The sequence below is a fragment of the Crocodylus porosus genome, unplaced genomic scaffold, assembly GCF_001723895.1.
Source record: "Crocodylus porosus isolate Cpor-Errol unplaced genomic scaffold, CroPor_comp1, whole genome shotgun sequence".
Taxonomy (NCBI): Eukaryota; Metazoa; Chordata; order Crocodylia; family Crocodylidae; genus Crocodylus; species Crocodylus porosus.
Window position 1 is genome coordinate 13,558,219 of NW_017728886.1, and position 24,759 is coordinate 13,582,977.

At 45.3% G+C, this 24,759-nt stretch overlaps 1 protein-coding gene across 4 annotated transcripts in view; it reads left to right on the forward strand.

Moving 5' to 3' along the window:
* Window positions 1-22,936, forward strand: part of DPP6 (dipeptidyl peptidase like 6) — a 731,733-nt gene extending 708,797 nt beyond the window's left edge. For all 4 annotated transcript variants that reach the window (XM_019530500.1, XM_019530482.1, XM_019530507.1 and 1 more), the window contains exons 18-26: window positions 4,937-5,035; window positions 7,696-7,765; window positions 13,061-13,255; window positions 13,826-13,880; window positions 16,344-16,449; window positions 18,415-18,473; window positions 19,787-19,859; window positions 19,957-20,030; window positions 20,691-22,936. In XM_019530500.1, coding sequence (XP_019386045.1) covers window positions 4,937-5,035; window positions 7,696-7,765; window positions 13,061-13,255; window positions 13,826-13,880; window positions 16,344-16,449; window positions 18,415-18,473; window positions 19,787-19,859; window positions 19,957-20,030; window positions 20,691-20,837 — 878 coding nt within the window. In that variant the 3' untranslated portion in view covers window positions 20,838-22,936. The remainder of the gene's footprint in view (window positions 1-4,936; window positions 5,036-7,695; window positions 7,766-13,060; window positions 13,256-13,825; window positions 13,881-16,343; window positions 16,450-18,414; window positions 18,474-19,786; window positions 19,860-19,956; window positions 20,031-20,690) is intronic.
* The last annotated feature ends 1,823 nt before the right edge of the window (window positions 22,937-24,759 follow it).

Genomic DNA, 24,759 nt, shown 5'->3' on the forward strand with positions numbered 1-24,759 from the left:
GGGGAGTCACTGCCCAGCCAGGACATTTTGTTTATAAACAGGAAGGTTTCTGCACTCACCTGGAGTTTGGCTTTCCATTATTTGCTGGCATGGCAGGCGACAGGAACAAGGAGCACGAGCCAAAAATCATGTGTTCCAGCCATATCCTTCTTCCCCTGCCCAACGGGCAAGAGCAGCAGAGTGCTTGGATACCTGAGCTCTTCCCCGCGTCTTCTCTGGGGTTGAATTATGATCCTCGGGCTCTGCAGCCTTCCCCTTCTTTCTTTTTGGGCTTCGGTTCCTCCTCATCCCCTTTCTGACATGCTTCCCCCCTCAGCCATGTAGCATGGCTAGGTAGTGAAGGATGCAACAAGCCAGGACTATACTTTCTGAGGGTGTGCCATGATGCTTCGCTTGGTCAACTGAAGCAGAGCACACAATGAGAGGGTGAGGACTGGAGTAATGTATATGTAGTGAGTAGTGTTATGCATCAGTGACTCCATACCTGTGTAATGGCAAGCAGTCCACTCAGAGCCAGACAAACTCTGCCAGGTATTTTTCACTGTCTTCCTCTTGGGCATCTTGTCTCTGATTCTCCCACGGTATGCCGAAACCGTGCCTGATCCTAGTGGCCCCATGTGCCTTGTATGGGGTGAACTGTGATTTTTAAGGATGGGAGGAATTATATGAGCTCTTCTCTAATGAGTGCTCCTGATCTTAGCTTCCCCCTTTTCCTTTGACACCAAGAAGTTTGTTTTTCCTAAAAACACCACGTACAGAAAAGAGAATTGTAATGGCAATGGCAGAGAATTGTACGCCTGTGTATATTATTATAAATGACTCTTAGGTGTCTCTTGTAAGAGCATATTAAAAGCATAACCGTAGCATATTAAAAGCAAATAAAATGCTTCAAGTAAGGGGTATAAAACATGCCAGAGCTGTAGTGCACTTGGGGAGTGATAGTATTTGCTGCATAGATAATTAGATGCAGGCACACACAAAACTCATCCTCTGTACTAAAATATCTGATTTTTGCATTTGATTAGCATTTCCCCTGGTCCCTCATTTCCCAGCATTTTGTTGCTTTTGAATAAAGGAGGTAATGATGGCAGTTGGATGTTACTGAATGTATTTATTTAATTTTAAGGCATTACTCCATAAAGGGAGTTTGTCTCGGTATTCTGCAATCATCTGATAATAGTGAGTTGCACTGACTATTATAGCATGCTTACATTTAATTAAGCAATGACCATTTGTACTTCACAGGCTAGGGTTCCCTATGGCCCTAAAGCAGAAAAGAGGGTCCTTTAGGAGATATGCCAGTCTTTTCTTATTTCCTCTACTCTGTTTCTGCCTTTCTCTGGATGCAATTATATGAACAAATAAAATGGCTTTACTGAACTCCCCTGTGTGGCAGACCTCTTTCTGCTGATAAAGCTAGTTGTGTGGGCCATAATTAAATGAGAATCCTAATATTTAACTAAACTTAATAGTCTGTTGCTTTGGAGCTTTTGTGGGGGTTACAATTTCAATAGAGATGAGGCAGGCTTTTCAGAAACAAGTTGAATAGTCTTTGAACTGATATAGCCACTGGCTGAAAGATCTGTGAAATGCATTAAATCACTGGAAAAGCATGTTTTTGTCTCGTGCCTGCTTTTATAGTCATTGAATAGAGGCACAGATAAATATGAGTCAGGACATGAGCACGAACTACTTTATAGTAATCTTTTTGTGGGCGGAGAGGATACAATAGTGTGCAACTATAAATAAGTGTCACCAAATTGAATGCGTAATTTAGCACTGGGAGTTTCCATATTCTATCTGGACTTTGCTATTAAATATGGCATATTTATAATCATCCCAAAGAAGAAAAACATTTGGGTCTGATCCTCAGCTGAAAGACACTGAAGGTGTTGGCAAACCCAGATTTGATTTTAAGAGGGATTGTGTTAGGGTGAACTGAAGGATGGGTCCTGTAGAAGATGTCCTTGTAGGTGGAGTCTAATGCCTCCATACAAGCAGAGGAAACCTACCTCAGACTCAAAGCCACCGAACCCGACCTTCCCTTGTCAGAGTCCGTATATCACAGAACGGGGGGAAGGAACAAACTGCCTCTCTGTCGAGAAGGGATCTTGTGTCAGAGCTCTGGCACCAGGGGCCAGGTCCAATGCTGAGCTCTGTGATACCTAACTTTTTAGGTGCCTGGCCTCCCTAGCTGAGCTGATCACCTCTGCTCCCTATGTGAGCCCTGTGAAGGAGGAGAATGAGAGACACAAAACCAAGTCTGCTGAGCGGGGAGCTGCCCAGAGTTAGCCAATAGAAGAAGAGTGAGGACAGGATTGTGCCTTTCCAGGGCTCAGGCTCCTTACTGCATCCTACTAGGAATCATTTCCGGTCGCTCTGGATTAACATCCCCAAGCGTTCCCCGGAAAACGAGCGCTTCATAAACACAGCAGGAGTCCCTCTTTCCAAGGGTGGCAGGGGTCCCCTATTATACAATATCTCAGTGGTTAGAGCATTTCCCCAACATGTGGGAGGTGCAGTTTATTTTTCTTTCTGTCTGAGGGGATTCAGACCCCCAGCTGACTAAGCACTTGACTCAGCATCGTTCGGTGCTAACGGGGAGAAATTTTCCAAATTTCCTGTTAAAGCTCTTCCATAAGAGCATGATTCACTGGACCAGAGAAAGAGAGCAAGAGGTGGCATGACTCTGGGCACATCTACGTGTGCGGCGGACTGCTCATGGGTGACTGTGCAGTCATTTAGTACTTGCTTAACCATGCTTTCTGCCACTCACCTGGTGAATTTTAATTCTCCTGGCATGTAGAGAAGAGGTTTAGAGAGGGCCCTTACCCCGTATAAAGCCTAGCGTAAAGCCAGATGGTTAGGGCTGAAGGGTGGGTTTGGCAGAGATAAGAATCAAAGCAGGGTCTACCACATCCTGGAAGAATATGCTAATCAAATCCCTGAGCTGGGGCTGAGACTGGTAGCACTCCCACTGCCTCTTCGAGGCCCATATTTTCAAAGTGGTGCTGGTCACTACATTTTTGCAGAGCCCAATTCATTGCATGTTCCAAGAATCCCTATGGGATAGATAGGCCCTTCAAGAGGGGTAGGTGGAGCTTTTCCCCTGGGGAATCATGCCTGGTTTCTGGATCCAGATTGGACTAAGTCTTCAGCTAGCCAGTGGGCTGTGCAGACCTGTTAAGCTGGAGGCACTTCTGGATATGCAGGCAGGGAAAATATCAATCATCTACAGAAGTGTTCAATGTCATGCTGAAAATAGAGGTACCTATGGAGGTTGTGCAATTTTAGGGTTAGGAGGCACCTGAACAGTGATTTTGAGCATCTATATTCTGGACTTAAGCAGATGAATTCACTACAGTCCCTTTTTGAATCTGCTTTGAGACCTCTACCACAGCATCTAGGAATTAGGGAGTTACAGCTGGATGGACATATGGGAAGCCAGGACCAGGCAAGTACTTGGTTGGAGATGTGTTGGTGCTGAGACCTGATAGCATCCCTGCAGAGACTTTGGTTTTTTGGACTGACCCTGACAAGCTGCAAGCTCCCAGACCAGGAAGGTACCATCAAGATCCCAAAGTGTGGTTATGGTTGGATCTATCCAGCCCTTGCAAGTCACTGGGAAAAGTAGGACTTCCCTCAAAGAGAGGGGAAAAGATAGTGAGTCTTACCAGAGGTGTCAAGAGCAGAACCTGGACTGCACACTGCCCTGGCTTCCTCTCCCCCTACCACACGCTGCTGCTGGGTGTCCCTCCGAGCTCTGCCAAGCAGTCGGCCACTCGGCTGGGCACAAGGAGCAGCTCCAGATCAGTTGTTACACTGTTCGGAAAGGAGGAACACAGCTGCTGGCCTACTGCCTGGGAGCCAGGCGCCAGCCGGAGACTATCCTTAGCGTAATAGGCTCCATAATAATAGGACTAAGGTTGCTGCCCAGCAAGAAACAGCTCAGCTGATCAGCATTCAGCTGCAGCCTGGGCGGGAGGGAAGGAGGTGGCACCTGGTGAGCATCTTTCTGGAGGAAGGGACAGCTCAACAGGAGGCAGCAAAACAGCTGAAAGGAACGTGTCACCCTAGGTAACTGCCTGGCGTGCCTGCAGGGTAGAGCCACACCACTATCTAGCACCCGAGCATCCCATGAGAGGTGGCGGGAGCTGGGCAGCCTCTCTCCCGGGTGCTGCAAGTAGGACATCCATAACGGAGATACTCAGATATTTTCCAAAACCTAGGGTTTAGTCTTTTTAGCAGCTAAATTCTTCCACAACGCATGCAGCATCCCTTCATGTTGCTCTTTGTGCATGTCTGTAGTGTAAGGCTAAGGATGATTTTAAAATGGAAAGACAGCTTAGCTGTGATTCGCAAAACTGTGCTGTGGACAATGGACGATGCTCTATTTAGAGACTGCTAATGCTTCCTATTGATTTCCCATGCCTGGAGAACTCGCCAACAGCATATTTTCCTCTAGAGTGAAAATCTGAACAAATGTACATTTGCGCACTGAAGAAAAATATCCTCTTTTCCCATTCAGTGTGAGCTCCAGAGTGAGCTTTTAAAATCCACGGATTTCACCCTTCTCATTGTTGTCTCTGTCTTTGTTTTGTGCAAGACTGAAACCCTGCTACAGCAACTTGATTTTGAAGGCTAGATCCTCAGCTGGTCTCAGTGCTACTTCATGAGTTTCAATGGGTGCCAGTTTACACCAGAACTTCATCTGGTCCAAGGATGATAATGAACATCTCTGGATCTGATGTAGGTTTTAGAAGGGTACAAAGTAACTACTGCATTTTAACTGTGCATCGCACATCACAGGCTTTTGTGAGGACTGTGTGCATCGAAAAGAAATTTGCATTGCAAACATGAAGGGCTTACATAAAATGTTAAGAGGCTATGTCCATGAACTGCTACATTTGTGTTGTTTTCATCCTTTTTCTTTCAGAAATCTTTGAGCTGGAGGTGAATGAAAATGTGCAGTTGGCTGTAAGTGATAGGCAAATGCCTAAAGTGGAGTACATGGAAATCAAGATAGATGATTACAGTAAGTCTGTCTGTCTGTCCTTTTTTTTTCTTTTTTTTTACTGCAATGAAATGGTACAATCATCTGAACCAGATTAACAGGGGAAAAATTACTTTGGTTCTCAATTAAGGCAGGCACTTTGGGCAGCTCTGCATCCTTACACTCTGTATAGAAGGAAGTCGTTATGAGAACAGAAGGAAAAAAGATAAATATAACTTTTATCTTTTAAGAAAAAAAAACCACACTGGGAAATGACATGGTGTGGATCTGCCTCTAATGCAAGAGGCAGTTTCTCCAGCCAGGCCTGTTTATTATTGAAGATAAGTTTGAAATGGTTTGTTGCATGTGCTTTTTAGCTCCAAGTGCAGCAGCCTCTTACTACAGAGCAGTAAATTGCAGTGAACGGAGGAGTAATCACCAATGGGGAGACAGCCATGGTAAAGACTTTCAGTCTCAATAATTAAAACTTTTCCATGCAAACCACAATGAAGCGTTAGAAATTGGAAGACAAACAAAAGTTTAAAGGCAAAAGCATGGGCATGCTTTTCTTTAATTACAATAGAGAAGAATGAGTCTTAGAGCTGTTTAAATTAGCATTTTTTAAAAAAAATTTTTTTTGGTGCCACTTCTTAATTAAGTATTCTCTCCTCATCTATCTGCAAAAGGGGGGGGGGCGGGAGGAGTAAAGGGTGGGAACAAAAATACCAGCAAATATACCAAGTAGATGTAGTTAGGGCCTAAAAATCCAAATATTCCCTACCAGCTTCCTTTCCTGCACCTGCAGCATTTGGAAGAGCATCTGTTTTGTTACAAGCGCACATGTTCAAAACCCCTGTTCAAATTCTTCCAAATGTTTAATGTTCCCAGCAATCCTCCCCTCTGCAGATACTCGACAATTCTGAAGAAGCAACCAAGAAGGCATGCCTGAAAATGTGTCCATTAACATTTTCCTTGTGATTGGAGTAATTGAGGACTAGAGTAGGCAGAGTAATATAATATATCCCTTCAGATATGATATGGAATGACAGTAAGCAATAAGGTATGCTGGAGAGCGTGTTGCTTTACTGTGTATCAGACTAATCTAATGCACAGCAAAGCGTCAGCATCTACACACGCACAGGACTTACTGTGCAGTAAATTAGGCTAATGCACCATTTGCTAATACCAACGTTTACTAGTAGATTAATGATACATTAGCTACTGTGCAGCAGTTCATGTGTAGATGCTGACAGGGTACAATTTGCTCCCGGTCAGCCTAGGCATCAGGGGAGGGAGCTGACTGCAACTGTAGCACTGCTCAACTCCTGGCTCTCCCCGAGCAGGGGAAGGGAGCAGAAGCCGATGTGCTGCACAGGCAGCAGCAAGGCTGAGGGGACAGAGAGCTCCCCACTGCCTGTGCCTGGGGACAGCTGGGAGCTGAGCAGCGCTGGGAGCAGGGACGTAACGCTGACAACAACCTGTCAGTAATATCCAGCTCTATCCAGGTCGCTTGAACCATCTCCTCATTATAGTTTGCATTTATTCCTAATAATTCAAGAGTTGTTGCTAAAATTCTTAACTGCATATGTTGTCTGCTCTGGCTCACTGTGTGTACACATACATGCATGCACACAGGCATTTGTGTAATACAGGTACACAATAACCATGCGGATGTTTTTGTGTTCCCTCACCATGTTTCCCACAGTCTGCCCAAAAGGCTGAATGGGACCGAGAACAGTGCCTGCCGTGTTCATGTGTCTTTAAAATCAAGGAGCTGTCTTTTCCATCGATCCAGTTTGCAGTCCATTAGCATTCAGATGGAATAACTAATTAAATTGAGTGTCAGAAAATGACTGCAAAACAGACCACTTAAACCTGATGGTTAATCTGTGTATTAATTCTGTTGAAACTGGTGCTAATACTGATTTAATTGCTGTGCCTTTGGTCATCTGGACTATGGTTAATGTTTTGAAAACAAATGTGCTTTTGTGAATATAAAATGTGTTGACGTGAAAGCACGTTCTCATACGAGCGTGTGGCCAAGCAGAGCATATCGCTGCAGTTAAACAGAGTTCTAGCAGGTGCCATAGCACAACTTGGATCTAACTCACCTCTTTTTTACACTAATTTGACACCAGTGTAACTTCATTGACATCAGCTGAGTTACCTCCTGATTTATATTATACCAGAGTAGTGTGAGATCAAAATTGGGCCCCTGAAATTTAGGATTACAAGGGACATCCTGCAACTGTCTTTAAGCCCCTAAAGCAAGAAAATCTTCCATGCCATCGACTATGTTTTATTTGGCATTTATATCCTGCTTCCTTTTAGCTTTAAACTATCCTTTTTCACTCCTTCCTTCCTCCCCCACTACCCAATAGTATTGATTCTTGGCTGTGTCCTTTATCCGGCTGCCTAAAGGGAAAATTATAGCTTTTGCCAGATATTAATTGCATGTTGTATAAGTGATGCCTGACTGAACAGGTCACACTGCACTCTAGGTTTAAATTTCTTGTCACCGTGGTTATTGCAACGAGAGCCGTATTCTTGACAACGCATATCTTTCTAGAATGTTATTTATCAGAGTATCTTATGAAATGTCATTTATTCCTGTTATATGACTATAACACCATAAAAATCTACTATAGTTATGTTGACATTTCTGTACTAAAACTATTTTATTATCTGTTGCTTTTGCCTAGAACTGCCATTGCAAATCTTAAAACCGGCAACCTTTGCAGACACTGTGCACTACCCTTTGCTACTGGTTGTGTAAGTTTTCTTTCTCTTTTTTTCTTTAGCCAGAGTACACTAGTGCCTAGACTCCTCCACCAACACCAGAGCCCCCTTTTTTCCAACACAGGATACAACAAAGTTTCAGTCCACCATTTAGACCCTCAGCCCTCTCGTCCCTAGCCTTAGGGGCAGTGACATTGTACAGGTACATAAATTGCTGCTCCTGGGCATGGGCACTGCAACACTGCCTGAGTATTGATAGTGTTGAGATGCTTGGCCAACCACAAGGCTAAGGTTCCTCAAGATGTACAGTCAGTGCATTCTTCCATCTAGCTTATGTGCAGGGCAACAGCTGGTAGGCACCCTCAAAGCACAGACAAAGGGGAGTGTTATCAGACCTCTCACTTTACACCCTGTATCCTAGTTCATAGATTCATAGATGTTAGGGGCTGGAAGGGACCTTGCAGATCATTGGGCCCAGCCCCACCACTCCAGGCAGGAAGACAACTGGGGTTAGGTGACCCTCGTGAGGTGACTGTCCAGTCTCCTCTTGAAAACCTCCGGGATAGGTGATGGCACCACCTCTGGAGGGAGCTTATTCTACAGTCTGGACACCCTGACTGTGAAAGAGTTTTTCCTGGTCTTAAGTCTGAAGCAGCCTTCCAGGAGCTTGTATCCATTGGTCCTGGTCTTCCCCAGGGGTGTCCTAGTGAACAGTTGTTCACTGAGCTCCTGATACACTCCTCTGATATAGTGGTAAGCCGCTATGAAGTCCCCTCTCAACCTTCTCTTCTTTAAGCTAAAGAGGCCCAGGTCCCTCAGCCTTTTCTTGTATGGCTTGCCTTGCAAGTCCCTGATCATACGGGTGGCTCTTCTCTGGATCCTCTCAAGTTTTTCCACATCCTCATTGAAGTGCGACACCCAGAACTGGACACAGTACTCCAACTGCGGTCTCACCAGTGCTGAGTGTAGTGGGAATATCACTTCCTTGGTTTTACATGAGATGCATCGGTTGATGCATGCCAGCGTGTTGTTTGCCCAGCTGACTACCGCCTCGTATTGATGGCTCATGTTCATGCGATGGTCAGTCATTACCCCCAGGTCCCTTTCGGCCATGGTGCAAGTCAAGCTGTCACCACCGAGCCTGTATGTATGTTGAGAGTTGTTTGCCCCCAGATGGAGCACCTTGCACTTGGAAGTGTTAAACTTCATCTGGTTAGTGAAGTGCTTGCCTTCTAGACCCAGGTTCAAATCCAATCTCTGCCACATTGGGAATATGGTCTTGGGCCTACATGGTCTTTTGCAGCTCTTAGGAAAGTGCCCATATCTGTTGACTGTAGGGGATTCTGAATTAGAGCTCTCTCCATCTTTCCTGTAGATCCTGATCTGCTCTACATTCATGATTAAATAGTCACTGAAGATGGGGAAAGAGAAGGGAAAATAATAACAATTGACTCTATTTGGGTGGTTGGTGTTTGAATATGGGAGAGTCAGATACTGATCTCTGCTTTTCAGATATGGAAGTGGGACAGCTTCTACAGGAGAGATTAAGAGAGACCACCCTAAGCATATGTCATCCAGTGTCATCCCCCCTCCTGAGAGCTGGGAGGATGCACAGTTGAGTCCTTTCTCCATCTGATTTGAACCCAAATAAGGTGGAGGAAGGGATTAAACCAGGTCTCCCATATCAAGGACCTTTAGGCTGCACCTCATCACCAGCATGCCTAGGGAGACATGTTCTCAAGCACCCAGCCACACATACCTATTCACACATGCTGGGGCCATCCCTTCTAGCTGCTTTCAAGCACTGTGGAGACTGTGGTCTTGAGAGCAGCCACAAGGAAATACCCAAGGTGCATTTCTCAGTTTGGTTACAAGTGGGTGGGCAGGGCATGTTGGGAGCACCCTCCTCAGACACACCAGTGCTGCAGCATAGACACACTCTTAGAGTTAAAGGAAACTCAAACATCTTAACACCAAGCTATCCCAGGTTTACGCAGAAGCCTTAAAACAGTGGGCTGCCTTCCAGAGACTTCATCAAGAGAAATTTGAGCAAGTAGTTCACATTCACCACCTGCTGCTATTTTCAGTGAGACCAGGAAAGAAGTGCAGAGTAGGAGGAGTAGAAACAAGGGATTTCCTTAAAAGATCTTCAGGTAGGGCTTCAGATAGGGCTTTCTCTGAATAATTTCTATCAGCTTTCCACCACATATAATGTCAGGTCCACTCCACTCTTCCAAACTGGTCAGCAGTTTTTTCAAACATATCCACAAACCCTGTAAATTGCCCTGGGCAGAAATGGACAGACCCTTACCAAGCATTTGCTTTAAACCCAGCAGAGAATTGCAAACTCAGTTTTTCTCAACTATGCAACTAAGTGAAGGAGTCATTTTTTGTAACCTGTATCTGCCCCATCCCACCTCGCTGGCATGACTCCTCAATTAGGAGGCATAACTAGGATGTTTTTAGGCCCTGGATAATGACAGGTGGCAGGCCAACAGAGGTGACTGTCATTATTGCACCCTCTCTCAGCCCAGCTCATGCACACCTAGCTATGCTAATATTACAATTTCTTAGAACTCTGTTGGCAGAACTGGCTGAGCCCACTCATGTTCAAATGCTGCATTGCAAGGTGTGTTGTCTTCCTTCTAGACTGTACTGGCAACTTAAAAGCACTAAGGGCGCTGACAGATGTGCAGCACCCTGCTGCAACTCATAGCGCTTTGCAGGAAGCGCCTTGAGTTACAGCAATCCCCTGAACCCAACAGATGTTTTTTGTTGGGTTTTTGGGGTTGGGGGGATGGATTGAGCTGCATTTTGGAGTGGCTGCGTGTCTGCAGCTGCTCTCCCCTAGCCCTGCCCCTCTCCTTTCCCAGCTCCCGTGCTGTCTTCAGAATGAGAAGGGGAAAGGGCTGAGGGAGCCCAGTCTGGGGTTTGCCCAGCCTGCGCTGGATGCACCCGTGCCACCCTTCAATGCGGGCCCCAGATGGAAATCCCTCCCTGCCTTCTCCCCCTCCCATTCTGAAGGGGGCGCTGGGGACAGGGCTGGGCTTCTTCAGCCCCACTCCTGGCATGCACTGGCAGACGTTAATGAAACGCTCTGCTCTGGAGTACTTTCATCTGAACGCTCATATAATGAGGGTTCAGATTGTCACATGATCGAGCATTTTTAAAGTGCTCCACAGCCATGTACTTCTGTCACTGTGTGGCTGTAGAGCATTTCAGGGGCCAAATCACATGACAAACCATTACCTCTGTTAGCACCTTTAAAGTACTTGCTTTCTGTAATGGGCTCCTTGCATAAAAACGTCCACGTATAGTTGCCCTGCCCTTTGGTTTTAGAAACAGCAATGTCTAACCTGCTTTAAGTAGCAACAGAGTACCCTACAGGCTTTCAGAATATTCTGGTTGCTCAAGTCGCATGCTCCAAGTGCCCCGGTGTCCTGCACTTGCACCATCACATTGTATCCCTTCTCCTGCAGGGTATCAGACAGTGGCTTGTACTTGGACAGCTTTTGCTGCTAGGTTTTTGCAAAAGCCTGTCATCTATTTTTGAAGGGGATGATCATAAACCTGAGATTTTCCAAAAATGCCTAAAGAATCAAGGAGAAGTATTAGATGAATTTGGAAAAATCTTCATAGGTCTTCCATGGCTTTCCTGTGTCTTACTGATTAGCTGTACTTTCAAGTTCAGATTCACTTTGCCCAGAGAAAGGGGTCTGATAGAGGAATGAAGGAGGCAATTGCTGCTGAATACCAAAACACCATCCTGCAGCTTCCCTTGATGAAGGGCAAAACCACTGCAATAAACATGCCGTTACATCACCAAATTATCTTGCAGAAAATGTACTTCATTATACAAGTGCTTGAGAAAGATTGGTACTCATCAAGCTAACAACACTTGATTAGGCTGCCTCTGAACCTGGATGTGTCTGGTTGTTTGTTGAGTCAATGCAAACAACTAAAGTCACATGCACATTAAAAATGTGACAGGCTTTTTTTTCCTCCTGTCTCCGGGAATTCACAAACATGGCTGAAGTGGGTACAAGTGCCAGGACCCCCTAATCATTTAACACAAACTAAACAACGTCTTTTCCCCTGGCAGCCCTGTCCTCTTTTTTCTGCTTGGAACAACAGAATTGAAGAAAATGCTCAGCTTAGTTGTGGTTGCAGGTTCATGTGATCCTGTGTATTTCTCATGACATTTGTAAGACTGAGACTGCTTCAGAGAGCAGGCAGTGTAATGCAAGGACCTAATCTGGCAGAGAAAAATGCATGGTTGGACACCAGAAAAAACAGTTGGGTTAGGGACATGACAGTGTATGGTGTCTCTGCTCTGCCTCGCAGGCTTAGGGGGGTCCCACTCATTTGGGCGCTGCATTCACTCACTGCAGCCAGAACCGGACAGGTTTTGAAGTCCTTTGTCTGATCATCTGTTTTTCTCTCCTTTAATTTGCCTTTCTGTCCTGCCTATTTGAAACAATAGTGCCACCAGATGAGTGACAATCCCATCTATAGATACTAGTCCACAGTCCTCTGAGTCTGTGGGACTGAGGGAGCCCAGGCCCATGTAGTGTGGGGGTGCTGGTGCAGCACTGCTGGGTCATTTGTAGCATTTGTGGGGGAGCATGCAATATGACAAAGCGAGGTGCAGTGCAGCGGGGTATGGGCATGCAGCACAGGCCTCCAAGAGAAGAGAAACCGGTGATGGCCGAAGCGAGGAGAGCTGGAAGACCAGTGCCTAATCATGACTGTCTCTCCCCAAACCTTTCTGTAATGCACCTTTACAGCTACCTTGCCAGAACCCCCCACCAACACTCCAGTTCACCCCACCACCAGCAGCAAAATGAGTCTTTCCAGACCAGAGAGCTGGAAATGAGAGACGTAATGTAGGCTGAGGTCAGCACTTCAGCTGGTATCAACCGACATCTCTCTGTTGACATCCAAATTTTACTTATCCATGGTTCTTACCCAATATTTCTGTACACATCCTACTTTGATGAAGTGCTCAGGCATTAATGATGGCTGCTCCAAGAAAAGGTAGGCAGGTAAATAGCTAGAAAACCCTGCTACAGCAGACACCCCAAGAGCAGACACCCACGTATCAGACTTGTCTGTCCACGCATAACATGAAGACGGATAACCAGGGGCTCTCTTCTAAACTCTATCACCATATAATGCACATAGCACCAATGCAGGTTGGTCTTCCAATTGTCTTGTAAATAGATTATAATTGTATAACCATGTTCTAGCCCAGTGTGATTGCTCATCTTGGCATTACTCATTAAGAATACATAAGATAAATTTGCTCGACATCTGTTCCTGCTTCAGGGATGGAACGCCCGGTAGCCAGAGCGTGACAGAAAAATTTGAAGTGAATTGGGAAAGCGTGCTGGTCAGCTCCCACAACGCAATAGTCATGAAGTTTGATGGCCGTGGGAGTGGATTTCAAGGGACTAAGTTGTTACATGAAGTTAGAAGAAGACTTGGCATTTTAGAAGAGAAGGATCAGTTGGAAGCTGTCCGGTGAGTGACACTGTGTGTATAGAAGCAAAGAGCATTCGTAGTGAGAATGTGTTTTAAAAGGCTCTTTGCTTTGATCCAGACACTAGAAAATACCTTTTAAATGAATACACGCACCAATTCAACCATGCTTCTCATATCTGTGAGTGCTGTTTCACAATCAATTGAAGCAACGTGCTGAATAAAGAGTGTGAAACTCTTCTTGCGCATTTTCCTACGGGCAATAGAAGGTCACTATGTAAGGACTGCATGTGTTCCCATATTGACATCCGTAGGGATTAAGGATTAAGGACAAAGGTCTGTTTTAAAATATTTGGGAGAGGTGGCTAAGAGAGATTCATTCTTAAGTGTTTGGGTTCGGATGAAGCCCCACTGCAATGCTAAAAGCTTTGGGGCCTTAACACTGTTTCACAGAAAACAGCTGCTGTAATGCAAGACAAGAGACTGCCCCAATAACCTATTGCTGAGTTCAAGCCAGCTTTCTTAAGGTGAATCGTCTAGCGTCATGTGTTTCCTATAGCTAAAGGCAGGATGTTTTTTAACTGACTATTTCTTATCTATTTCATATTTTAGGACAATGTTGAAGGAACATTATATTGATAAAATGCGAGTGGGTGTATTTGGGAAGGTAAATATTTCCCATTATTCATACTCTATTTTAGCTTGCCGGTATACTTAACCCTTTGGGATTAATCTTGATTTACTAAGTGGCATGTGTGTGCTGAGTTTTTTTTTAAGATAGATTGCTTGATGTTTGAGATTGTAAAGACTGCATCCAACGATTCATCAATGTCTCCTTTCAACTTCGCTTGAAAGGGACGATCACACTAACTATTTGTCAGGAAAATGTTGTCAGGTATTTAATTATTTTTTATGTGAACTCTCACTTAATTTTCAGCGTGTCTTTTAAGGATTGTGGATGCATCTGGCTTGTATTGTACAAATGTGAACAATGCTATTGATTTCTGAAGCTGAGTCACACTACGGTGTGTGGAGAGTTGAGAAGCATTAATTGCAATATGCACGCTATTGGACATTAGATAGAGGGAGCATCGGGGGAAAGCATTGTTGTAATAAATTTATAGCTATAGGAGGTGAGGGGTACTGAACAGCTAAGAAAATCCCTGTATCTGAGTTGTTTGCAGGCCAGTGCAGAGAATGAGCTGCTAATGTCTGTTCTCAGTGGCACCGTTTCAAAGGGAGCGAGGGAAGCCATGGCTCCGGGATTTGGAATTGATTCATTGGAAATCAATGAATCAGACAGGAAAGATAAGCCTGGATGATACTCAGACGACAGCTCTGCAGACCTGGCAAAAGACAGAGGCCATATTTAAGCCTGTGAACGTAGGTCCCACTTGCAGGCACATGCGTGAGCTACTTTGCTCACACGACCAATCCCAGATTGTTCCTCACGCTTAGAAATAACCCGCAGAAGTGCGTCTGGGGAAAGAGGAGGGTTTTCTTATGGGGACCAAGGGAGCTGCCCCCAAACTTGGAGGTTCGTCAGGGGTCAAAAACAGGCATGCCTGGAGCCCCTGTGCCTGCAGCATTATCAGGACCTCCTGATGGGCACTGCTGTCCCCAGAACCCTTTGAGTTAGTGTGCCCCATGCACACGATGTCCTACAGCCTCTGCACAGTCAGGACTGAAGAGGGGTGTGATATCCCCTCTACAAGAGACAGTGCTACAAGAAGACAGTGCCCTCCTACGTGCAGATCATCAGGGGGACAACTGGGACTCTTGACATAGTAACTCCCATGCATAAAGTCTTTCTTACTGTATCATGGAGCCAAAGTCATTGTGCTAGGTGCTGTACAAACAGTTACTAAATGTTTACAGAGCTACAGGGCCAGGCCAAGCATAAGGCCAAGCTTGCGTTTTTTTACCTGGGCCAAACTGGCCCTGAAGCGAAGTGGCATATTTGCCTCCCAGGCCACTGCAAGAATCAGACTTCCTGGCTGGGGAGCTGCAGCAAGGGCCCGGGACCCTGTTTCCCAATCGCTGGAAAATACCACGGGCCCAGCTGCATGCAGCTGTGTGTGATGCCAGCAGGTTTTTGTCATATTGGGCCTCACTGGTCCCAGTGCATCCCAAATGATTGGTAGGTAAGCAGCCTGGAACAGCTCTTATTTAGTGATCATCCTGCTCTCCTGAGCCTCGTCCTACCACTATTTTGTGTGGTGTAATGATGTGCACACCTTAGGGCCAGGCTAAGGTCCTATCAGCTCATCCCCAGTGACTCCCCCTTGGGTGCTGTCTGCACTGCTGTCCTCTGCAGGCATCACTGTATTTGCCAGGAGTGTGAAGAGGTATGATCCTTAACCAACAGTTTGCCAACAGACTTCTGCAGCGTAGAGGCAGCTGTACCCGCTATGCAGCACTCCCAGCATAGCTTGCTTCTCACTTAGGCATGGTATTACTGGTACACCTTTGCCAGTAGAGTTGCTATCCAGACTTAGGAGTGCCTCCCAGGTATAAGGTGTCCAGGTTGTAGCCATATTGGTTTAGAGGAAAAAGCAATCAGGGCTCATGGTAAAGGTAATATCTTTTATTAAACCAACAAGATTTTTGCAAAAAAAAATCTTTAATTGGAAGCTTTTGGGCACAAACACTCTTCATCGGGCATTGGAGAAATGATTGTAAAAGTTCTCCTGGGTAGAAGTTAAAGTTCATCTTTCACAGGATTTCACAGAGGAGTCAATAGATGGAAAGCTCCTCTGGGCAGGCACTTCTTAGCTGGTAAGGAGTCTCCCACTGCCTAGGCATAATGCACTCGCACTCCTATTCCAGCAAAGTGCTCCTCTTGTAGACACGGCCTTTGATTCCAGGCTGTGGCACATCTTTGCTTGCACAACCCCTAACGCAATGAGGTTAGTGCCTCTAGGTGCTACCACAACACAAATAGCTGCAACAATGAGAACAGATACTGCTTTTTTTTCATCAGAATCAGTGGGTTAGTAAACCTAAATTATCCCAAGTGCTAGATCTTAGAAAAAAATGACGCTTTTCATGCTGATTAATGTCTGCGATGATTGTGGTGGTGCCTGGCAGTCTTGCATGCTCAGGTAACGTGTGGCTGTTTGTACTCTAGGATTACGGTGGCTACCTGAGCACTTACATCCTTCCGGCTGGTGAAGAGAACCAAGTGTTCACATGTGGAGCTGCTCTTTCCCCACTGACAGATTTCAAATTATATGGTAAGCTGAACTCCTCCAGGCCCCCAAATACCAATTCCTGTCAGGTAATAACCATCCCCTAAACATGTTTACCTTGCTGTATTTCCTAAGACTGTACCTTTGGGTCTCCTGCTGCGTGTTGTGTTTGTCTGGTTGGGCTGGACTGTAAATCCTGTATTCCCACAGACTCAGACAGTCTAACCCCTGACTTCAGCGGGCTTACTCGCAAGGCCTCAAGTTCAGCTGTTGCCTGGCTCTTTATGACAGAAGTCATGTGGCCTTTTGTCTTGTACACGCTGGGTGCCAACGCAAAGTGCAGCCATCCACAGCTCTGATGGCTCACCAGCTCCAAGCTGTCGCTCCTCCTGCAGTACCCCATTAATGCAGAAACGGCTAAACAGTAGAGGAGATGCATGCAAGTGTGAGAGAAACACAACCCAGGAGACTTTTGAAAACTAGAAAATATCTCAGCTTACTGCTGCTCTGTGCACCTCCATTGCAATAGCTGGAGTCAAAGTCAATAAGGGCAGTCAGAGCTTTTGGACTAGAAATTCCTCCAAACTGCTTCACGCTGTTACACATTCAGAGCCAGGTTGGAAAGCAGCCTATGGTCGTTTGGGCAAATGGACAAGTCTGTGCAGTGCAGGCATCTGGTGTGACATGGCTTTACAAAGAGCATGGTCCTATATTAAATTAAGTGCCTAAAATAAGGTCGTACAAAAAACTAGAACTCTTGGTTCCAAAATGATACCTTGTATTAAACCAACTGGGAAGTTGCAGGAAAAGTGTCCTTTGTATACACAAAGACACTCGCATGGACCCAAAGGGACAGCCTTCCATCTTCAGCTCCTTCTGTGCAAAAATGAAGTTTATTTCCTATTTATGGAGACTTTTTAACCAACTTTTACCATCTATACTTTTCCCAGAGCCTGGTAAGGGACTTTGAGCCCGAAAGCTTATAGAAAAGGGCATTTTTTTGCAATTTCCTTGTCGGTCTAATACAAGGTACCATTTTGGAACCCAGAGTTCTAGTTTTTTGTATGTCTTCTTGTCTCAGACCAACATGGCTACCAAGTACACTCCCTAAAATAAGGTTTAACTTCAGTCTAAAAAGCCTAGGTCCGTGCATAGGCAGGCCCTGTGCCTTCAGAGTCACATTGGAAGCGTCTCTGCTGCTGGGGCCTTTCTCAAGGTTGGTTCTTGTAGAATTGGGGCTTGCTTTACAGTGTTACACTGGGGAGGACTGGGACAGCTCACTGTTGCTCCTGCCAGCTCACTGGGGACTCGCACTTGAGCTCTTTTTCCAAAACTGCAAGGAAGCTAGGTTTATGCCTGTTCATTCAAGGAAGAGATGAATGCAGGCCACCTTCTAGACCTGTATAACTATTTTCCTCCCTGACAGAAGACGCAGCAGCCTCCCTCTCTCCTCTTGCCTGCCCAAGAGGGAATGGAGGGGTGTGTGTGATTATCCCCCACGTCACCTGGGTGTAAATCAGGAGAAACTCCACTAGAGTCGATGGTGTTCAAACCATGCAGTGCAACCTTTACTGCAGTCACCGAGAAGTGTTCCACTGCATTCAAGGAAAGCAGAACTGAACCCCAAATGCTGTTGATGACCAAGATAGGTCTGATTATGTTTCACTGCATTCAGGACGCGATAGCTTAGCCACTGGAGGGCTCTGCTAGCACCTGGGAGTACACATTGATAACGAAAAATGGTGTAGGGAATAACATAGCAGGTGTCTATGATGGAGCCTTTGAGTTGCAGACTTGTTTTGACAATATCCTTATTAGAATTAACTTGGTCTCCCCGTCAATGTGATCACAGATTGATTCGCTAACTAATGCTTCACAGTTTTCTATTATACTGTATACATTATCTTATGAGGAAAGCCGAGTTAAAAAATGTGGCTTTTATTTTTTTAACGGTTTGATGCGGCACACTGTGAAATCAGGTAAAAACAGTTTGTTTTATTTCTTTTCTAGCTTCTGCCTTTTCTGAAAGGTACCTGGGGTTACATGGGATCGATAACAGAGCATATGAGGTAATTGCACAGGGTTGAGAACAGAGCTTTGAATCAGTGTCTACTTCTATGGTAAAATGTAAATACTGCTTTAACCCCGTCTCCTCAGTGCCATTGGGTCGGAGGGGGACACAGGGCTGCCGAATAGTAGAGCCATCCTCTGTTGAAAATGATTTGTCTGTAAGCCTGTGGCTGAATTAGCTTCTTTCTTCCTCCCCTAATGAGCTGTTTCCTGATGAACTGTTAACTCTAATGGTAGCCCTCTAGCTTAGCTAAACTTTAGCACCCCCATTTTACAGCTGGAAAAACTGAGGCAGAGAAGTTGAAACCACCACTGGCCACATGAAGCCCTGCTGCTGATCAGCCCATTAGATCATCTTTAGTCTCTGTTTTGCTTACACCCCTATAACATGTATACTATCTCACCTAAGGCCAAGATAAGTTAAGCTTGCCTGCTGGTCACTTTGCTGCAAAATTCAGTGCCGGAGCATAGCAATCTGAGACAGTTACCAACTGCTATAACGTAGGGAGAACAGCATTGCCTCAAGACAGGCACAGGTAAGGTGTCGGATACTCTAGTAACAGGAGCCACAGACTGGCTGGTAAGAAAGCTCCATGCTTTTACATAGATCCTGTTCAGAGAAGTGCTCTCAAATGCTTTTCTGCCTTGAACAAGCAGTTGCTGTGCTTCCCTTACTTAAGTCCAGCTACAGGGAGTTTCATCAGGCAGCAGGATCTCAGAATGATGTACTTCTGAGGCATGCTCAATTCTTTCCTACAAATTTAGGGAAGGAAAAAGACGACACCTCTTTTTTTCTCTTGAGATGCTGAAGCAGCTGTAGACGTCCGAGGCATTTGAAACCTCAATCCATTGGGGGGAAAAAAGGGAGGGAGTTCCTTTTCAGCAAGGGAAAAATCAATGGTCTGTCAGAGCTCAGGTTTCAGGACACATCTTAAAAGCTCCATTAAGTAGACGCTGAAGTCAGGAGATCTGGAAGAGAAGTATCTGTGAGATTGGGGTGTACGCTGTAGAGGCGTCTTTCTCTGGCAGTTGCTGTAGATGTTTTACACCGGGTTCCTCACATAGTGCTCTGGGCGGGCATTTAAACATCTAAAGAAATTAATATCCAGCTGGCTGTGAAGGGTTCAGGCACAAATGGATGGATGGGTTCTCCTCCATTGTACTGCTGAACTGAATCAAGAAGCCAGAGGAGAGACGGTGACAATGCCTGCTGCTGTCCTGGCATTAAGCATAATTAAATGCTAGTCACTTTTTATAAATTACTAATTTCTGGCAAGATGCTTAATTGTACTTGCAACCTTTACCTTTGCAGATCACCAAATTAGCACACAGAGTCTCATTACTGAAAGAGCAAAAGTTTTTGATCATTCATGCTACGGCTGACGGTAAGTTAACCCACCCTTTTAGCTCAGTACATGATGATGTTTTTTAATTTTTCTCAATTAAACTTGCCTTCTTATTGATACTCGTCTGGTTTTACAGAAAAAATCCATTTCCAGCATACTGCAGACCTTATTGCACACCTAATTAGGGCAAAGGCTAATTACAGCTTGCAGGTACAGTATGCAAGTGTTTCCCTGTTTCATATTTGAATAGTCGTTTTGCCCTTTGAACAAAAAACAGATGTGCCAGAGTCAGCATTTAAAGCTGTATTCAGCTCAGTATGGCAATGCAGGTAGCATTAATGCTAAGTCATATATTGTAAAGCTCTGTGTGCATATATACACACACACACACAGTAGCATACCTAGAAGTGCCCCAGGTGCCCACTTAGAAGAGTAAAAGAATGACACCTAACACCACCATTGACCCTGTCACCACCAAGGGCACAGAACTTGATTGTTAGACCCCTGTATACAAACGTACACGTGCATGCACATACTCCCTTACTTTTATATTGGTATTTAGGTTTGGTCTCCTTCCAGTGGGAATGAAGGGCTAGAGCCACATCAAGGATCTTGGGACAGCACCACCTAATTTTCAGGCACTCTGCTGTATATTGGAGTTCATAGCCTGTGTCGTAGGTCCCTGAGCTCCCTGGTCAAGGCATGAGGCCAGGCACTTAAGAACTGACAAAAGCCAGCATGGCGCTGCCTACCTACCAGCCCGTAGGAAACACGGAGGAGAGGGGTGTGCCTGCCTCCCTTGGGATGGGATGGAGTAAGTGCTTTATTCTGGGGTGGATGCCTGAATTCTCTCCCGCCGTTCCATTGCAGATATACCCCGATGAAAGCCATTATTTTACGAGTGCGGTGCTCGAGCAACACTTGTACAGGTCGGTTGTCAACTTCTTTGTGGAATGCTTCCAAGTTCAGGACAAGGTCCCGATAGTCACGCTGAAAGAAGACGAGGAGGAGGATTAGCCCTTCTGGTCCGTGCCAAGCACAAGGCCCTTCTCTATAACAATATGCAAGTGAATCCATGTTCCTGGAGAAAGAAGTGTTATGTCGTTAGCATGTATTTAAACAAAACTGAAAGCAGCCCGCCTGCTTTACAGGACAGCAACTCCTTCCTGAATGGAAGAACATTAAGCATGATGAACTCAGCAGAACCTGCTGTCAGAAGGAACCCATCATAAATGACATCACCTTTTTTGCCACAAAGTGACTTCTGGAGTAAAAGACTCAAGAACTGGGACTTGAAGGACCACCCCAAGAAACCGCCTTGAGGATTAGATTAGATGGCCCTTAGCATTCAAGCAATCAAGCAGTAGCAATGAATTCCACCATCCGTATCATGATTACCATAGTCAGCATCGCATTGCACCAGATAAAACTTAATACATGGAAAAGATTATAGCACAATTATTTTAAGGTACTGAAAGTACTGGTTCATACAGATTTGCCTGTTGTCTCCCATGCTTAGAAGATTCGTCATTTCCGTGGGGCATACAGATTCCCAATGTACAAAGTGTCGCTGTGGTTGCTCTGATGTTTACCTTGATGGTGTTAATCCGTTATTTACCTGTTGTTCTGTTTTCATTTAGTCTCATGCTTATCTCAGAAGTGTCTCCGCTTGTTCTGGGTGAGCAGAAAACACCCATGTCAATGATTAGATCAGTGTTTCCCCGTGGGCCGGAGGTCATGAGAGAGTGGTGGAGGTGGGAAGTAACCCAGCAGTGACGATGTTGGTACAGCCTATTGCAAAGAAAATCTTGCTCCCCCACTCCCGGCCTAGTCGTACCCCTCAAGGTCAAAGATTCTCTGTCAACTCTTCAAAACACGCACAAAGGAAAATTAAGATTATAGGCGTGTCCTTGTCATCATGGATGCATTTTTACTCTTAACTTCTACAGTGAGACGGACACGCTTTTTTTTTTCTCTTACTTTGAATAACTCATTGCCAACCAGTTGAGAGGCTGAACTAGACTATGGTAGTGGGAAGTGTATCAGAAACGTTGCAGATCATCTCATGAAGCAGTTAAAAAAAAAAAAAAAAGAGAGAGAGAGGGAGAGAGAGAAAAAATCTGTTTGCTTGGATTTGTTGTTCACGCCGTCTGCAGCTTAGCTTTGATTTTGGTTCCAACTCAGTGATTATTGTATTTTCAGCGCTTTTAATGATCTCTACTGCTTGCATTAGGTTTATAAAAAACCCCCAAAAAACAAAAAAAACCATAATGTGCGCGCTTGCAAAATGCTTAACCCACATTATTCTTTATGGGGTTGGGAAGCAACTTTCAAAAAAACCCGTGTTGGAACAAAAATTTCTATTCTCAAAAACCTTTTCATTCACTTCTGGTTGCCATATCATGTGGATTTCGGCTAGTGTCGCTCCTTGTAAAATATTCTGACCAAATGTACAGCCAGTATTAATACTGTATATTTCATTTTGTTGTATATAAAGGAATGTAAGTAAGTCAATGACTGGTCAGGTCCCCAATGCAGTATTAGTCTTGTGTTGAGCATGCATGCTATAACACTCTTTTGCTGATCAGGACCCTTTAGAAGTACTAGCTTGGCAGTATAGCAATTAATGTGATTTCTTACATTGTTTTGACAGCTTGAATGTCAATGCAGGTTTCTACATTTTTACATAGTACTGTGGGCAATCTTGCATCCTGCCAGCAATGATGATGTTTCCATGGTGTTCTTTAGGAGGTCTCTGTTTTGTTTTCGGGGGGTTTTTCCCTTTTCTTTTATGCTTTGAATGTTGGTTGTACTTGACCATCACGGAAGATATACTGGTAAACAGAAACAATCTAGGTTGGTTTTGGTTATTTCCTTTCATTTACAGTGCATCGACATTTTGTGAACCGGAATCCGCTTTTTCAGGCAACATGCCAAATAGACGATAAGACTGCTGCGTGTCCAGATTTTGCTACACCCAACAGGCTCAAAAGTCCGACATGAACTCGAGCTGAGAAATGTAAAAATCTGCTCTGTCCACAATCTTTTGTAGAAAGAAATTTAGGATGTGGCATGGTAGTGTTTGTTCATCCATGAAATAAAACATTATTTTACCACCCTGGGTAGCTATCTTTGTTAGCTAGTTAGATAAGGAAACAAATATTTAGTTGTTGGATGTGCTGTTTTTAATCAAATCGAAAACCAGGACACTAGGGTGCAGAGGCAATGTACTAAAACATTTCAGCATGAAATCGGAAAACCCACTTCTTGTTCATATCGCCAGTACATGTCTGCTGCTTCTGGTGATGATACAGGAGTAAAATATCAGGGATCCGATCCGAAAGTTGCCAAGGTGACAGCAACTGTTACCCCCCCCCCCAACACCACCCCGTCTTCTCTGGTACCATGCCCTTCCCCGTATATCCTGTCGTCTCCCACTCACTTCAATAACTTAATGTCACCCCAATTTGTACCTGCCTTGTTGGACCTCTCCTCAAGGGCATCAGCTGATAGGAGTTTTGATACCAAGTACTACCAAGCTGCACTGACCACAACAGAAAATGTTTAGCACTTTCTCTTTCCTTGCCCTGTCTAGAAGGCAATCAAGCAAACAGTTCCCAGGTGAAAGCGAAAGCCACTTGGGACTGCTCCTGGCCCCTAAGGTTGAGATTACATATTACAACTAGACCATGTTAAGAACATGTAAAACATGAAGGGTCACACATCAAGGATCATTAACAACTGCTATGTGCCCTCTCAGCATCTTACAGTTATGCCACTTTGGGTGAGGATTATCTTTGAGCTGTGCGACCCAGCTTGAGCTAATTTAATTTCTGGCTGTTCACCTGAGAGAAAAACCACCAATTTGCAGTCCTCCCCCATCTCAGGAGGCACTGCTCCCAAGTGGACTAGCCATTATCCAGGACTGTTACAGCTCTGGACTGACAGCTGGGGACAACCAGGCAGTAGATGAGTGAGGAGGAGGAGAAAAGGGTGAAACAAGGCCAGGGGCAAGAGGGCATGAGGATGGGGGAGTGGGGCAGGAATGGAGAGGGGGAAAGGGCTAGGAGAGAGGGTAAATCGGTGGGTGGGGAGCTGCTGGGCTGCACCCCTTCTTACTCCCAGATTGCCACCCTGCTACCGCAATCAGTCCAAGAGTGGCAGCGGGAGGGGCGGGGGGTCTGCTAATTTTAGTCTGCAATCTCACCCTTAACCCAGATGTCCTCCCTTTCTGTTCTGCTAATCTACTAGGCATAATACCTCTCCCTGCAGGGTATCCTGCTATCCTTGGATTTAAGTGAAGCACTAGGTTTCTTGCCTTTTCCCCCAGCATCTGCCCAACCTGGGAAAGACGCCTTGTGTTGTGTAAGCTTTGCTGGATTTTCCAAGGTTCCCCCAAGGTGGATGTTCGGGCTGCCCCGCTGCCCCACTTGGGCTCCCCTCCTCAACCCCCGACCAAGTGGCGTACTGTCTCCCCTTCAGGTCAGACTGCTAGTTCAAGGAGAGTTTTTAACGCCAGGTGCACAGAGCTTATTATTCCTTTGAAAAGCTGGGGTCAGGTGCTTGCTACTCGATTAATCAGCCTCTACACATTGGGGGGATGGGCACTGACTTCTTGCTGGCTGTCAAAGTCACACCGCCTCGGAGCTGGCACAGCCAGCGATTGTGCGATGCAGCCTGCTGCACTGAAATCCCTCAAGATGCATAAAGGGAGTATTTTGACAATAAAGCAAAGTGAAGCTGGACAAAACCATTGAAAGCTTTTGCCAGCTGCTCAGGAAGCAAAGCTTTGTCATTGCTACGGGGCAGCAAAATATTCCACTTGTCCACAGCACTCTGCTGTTGCATTAGCCTCATGCTATTTCTTAGCATTTTGTATTGGCTGAGCAAAGTGAGAACCCCCCCACACCCTGACAGCTGTGCCGGCTGGATGCAATAC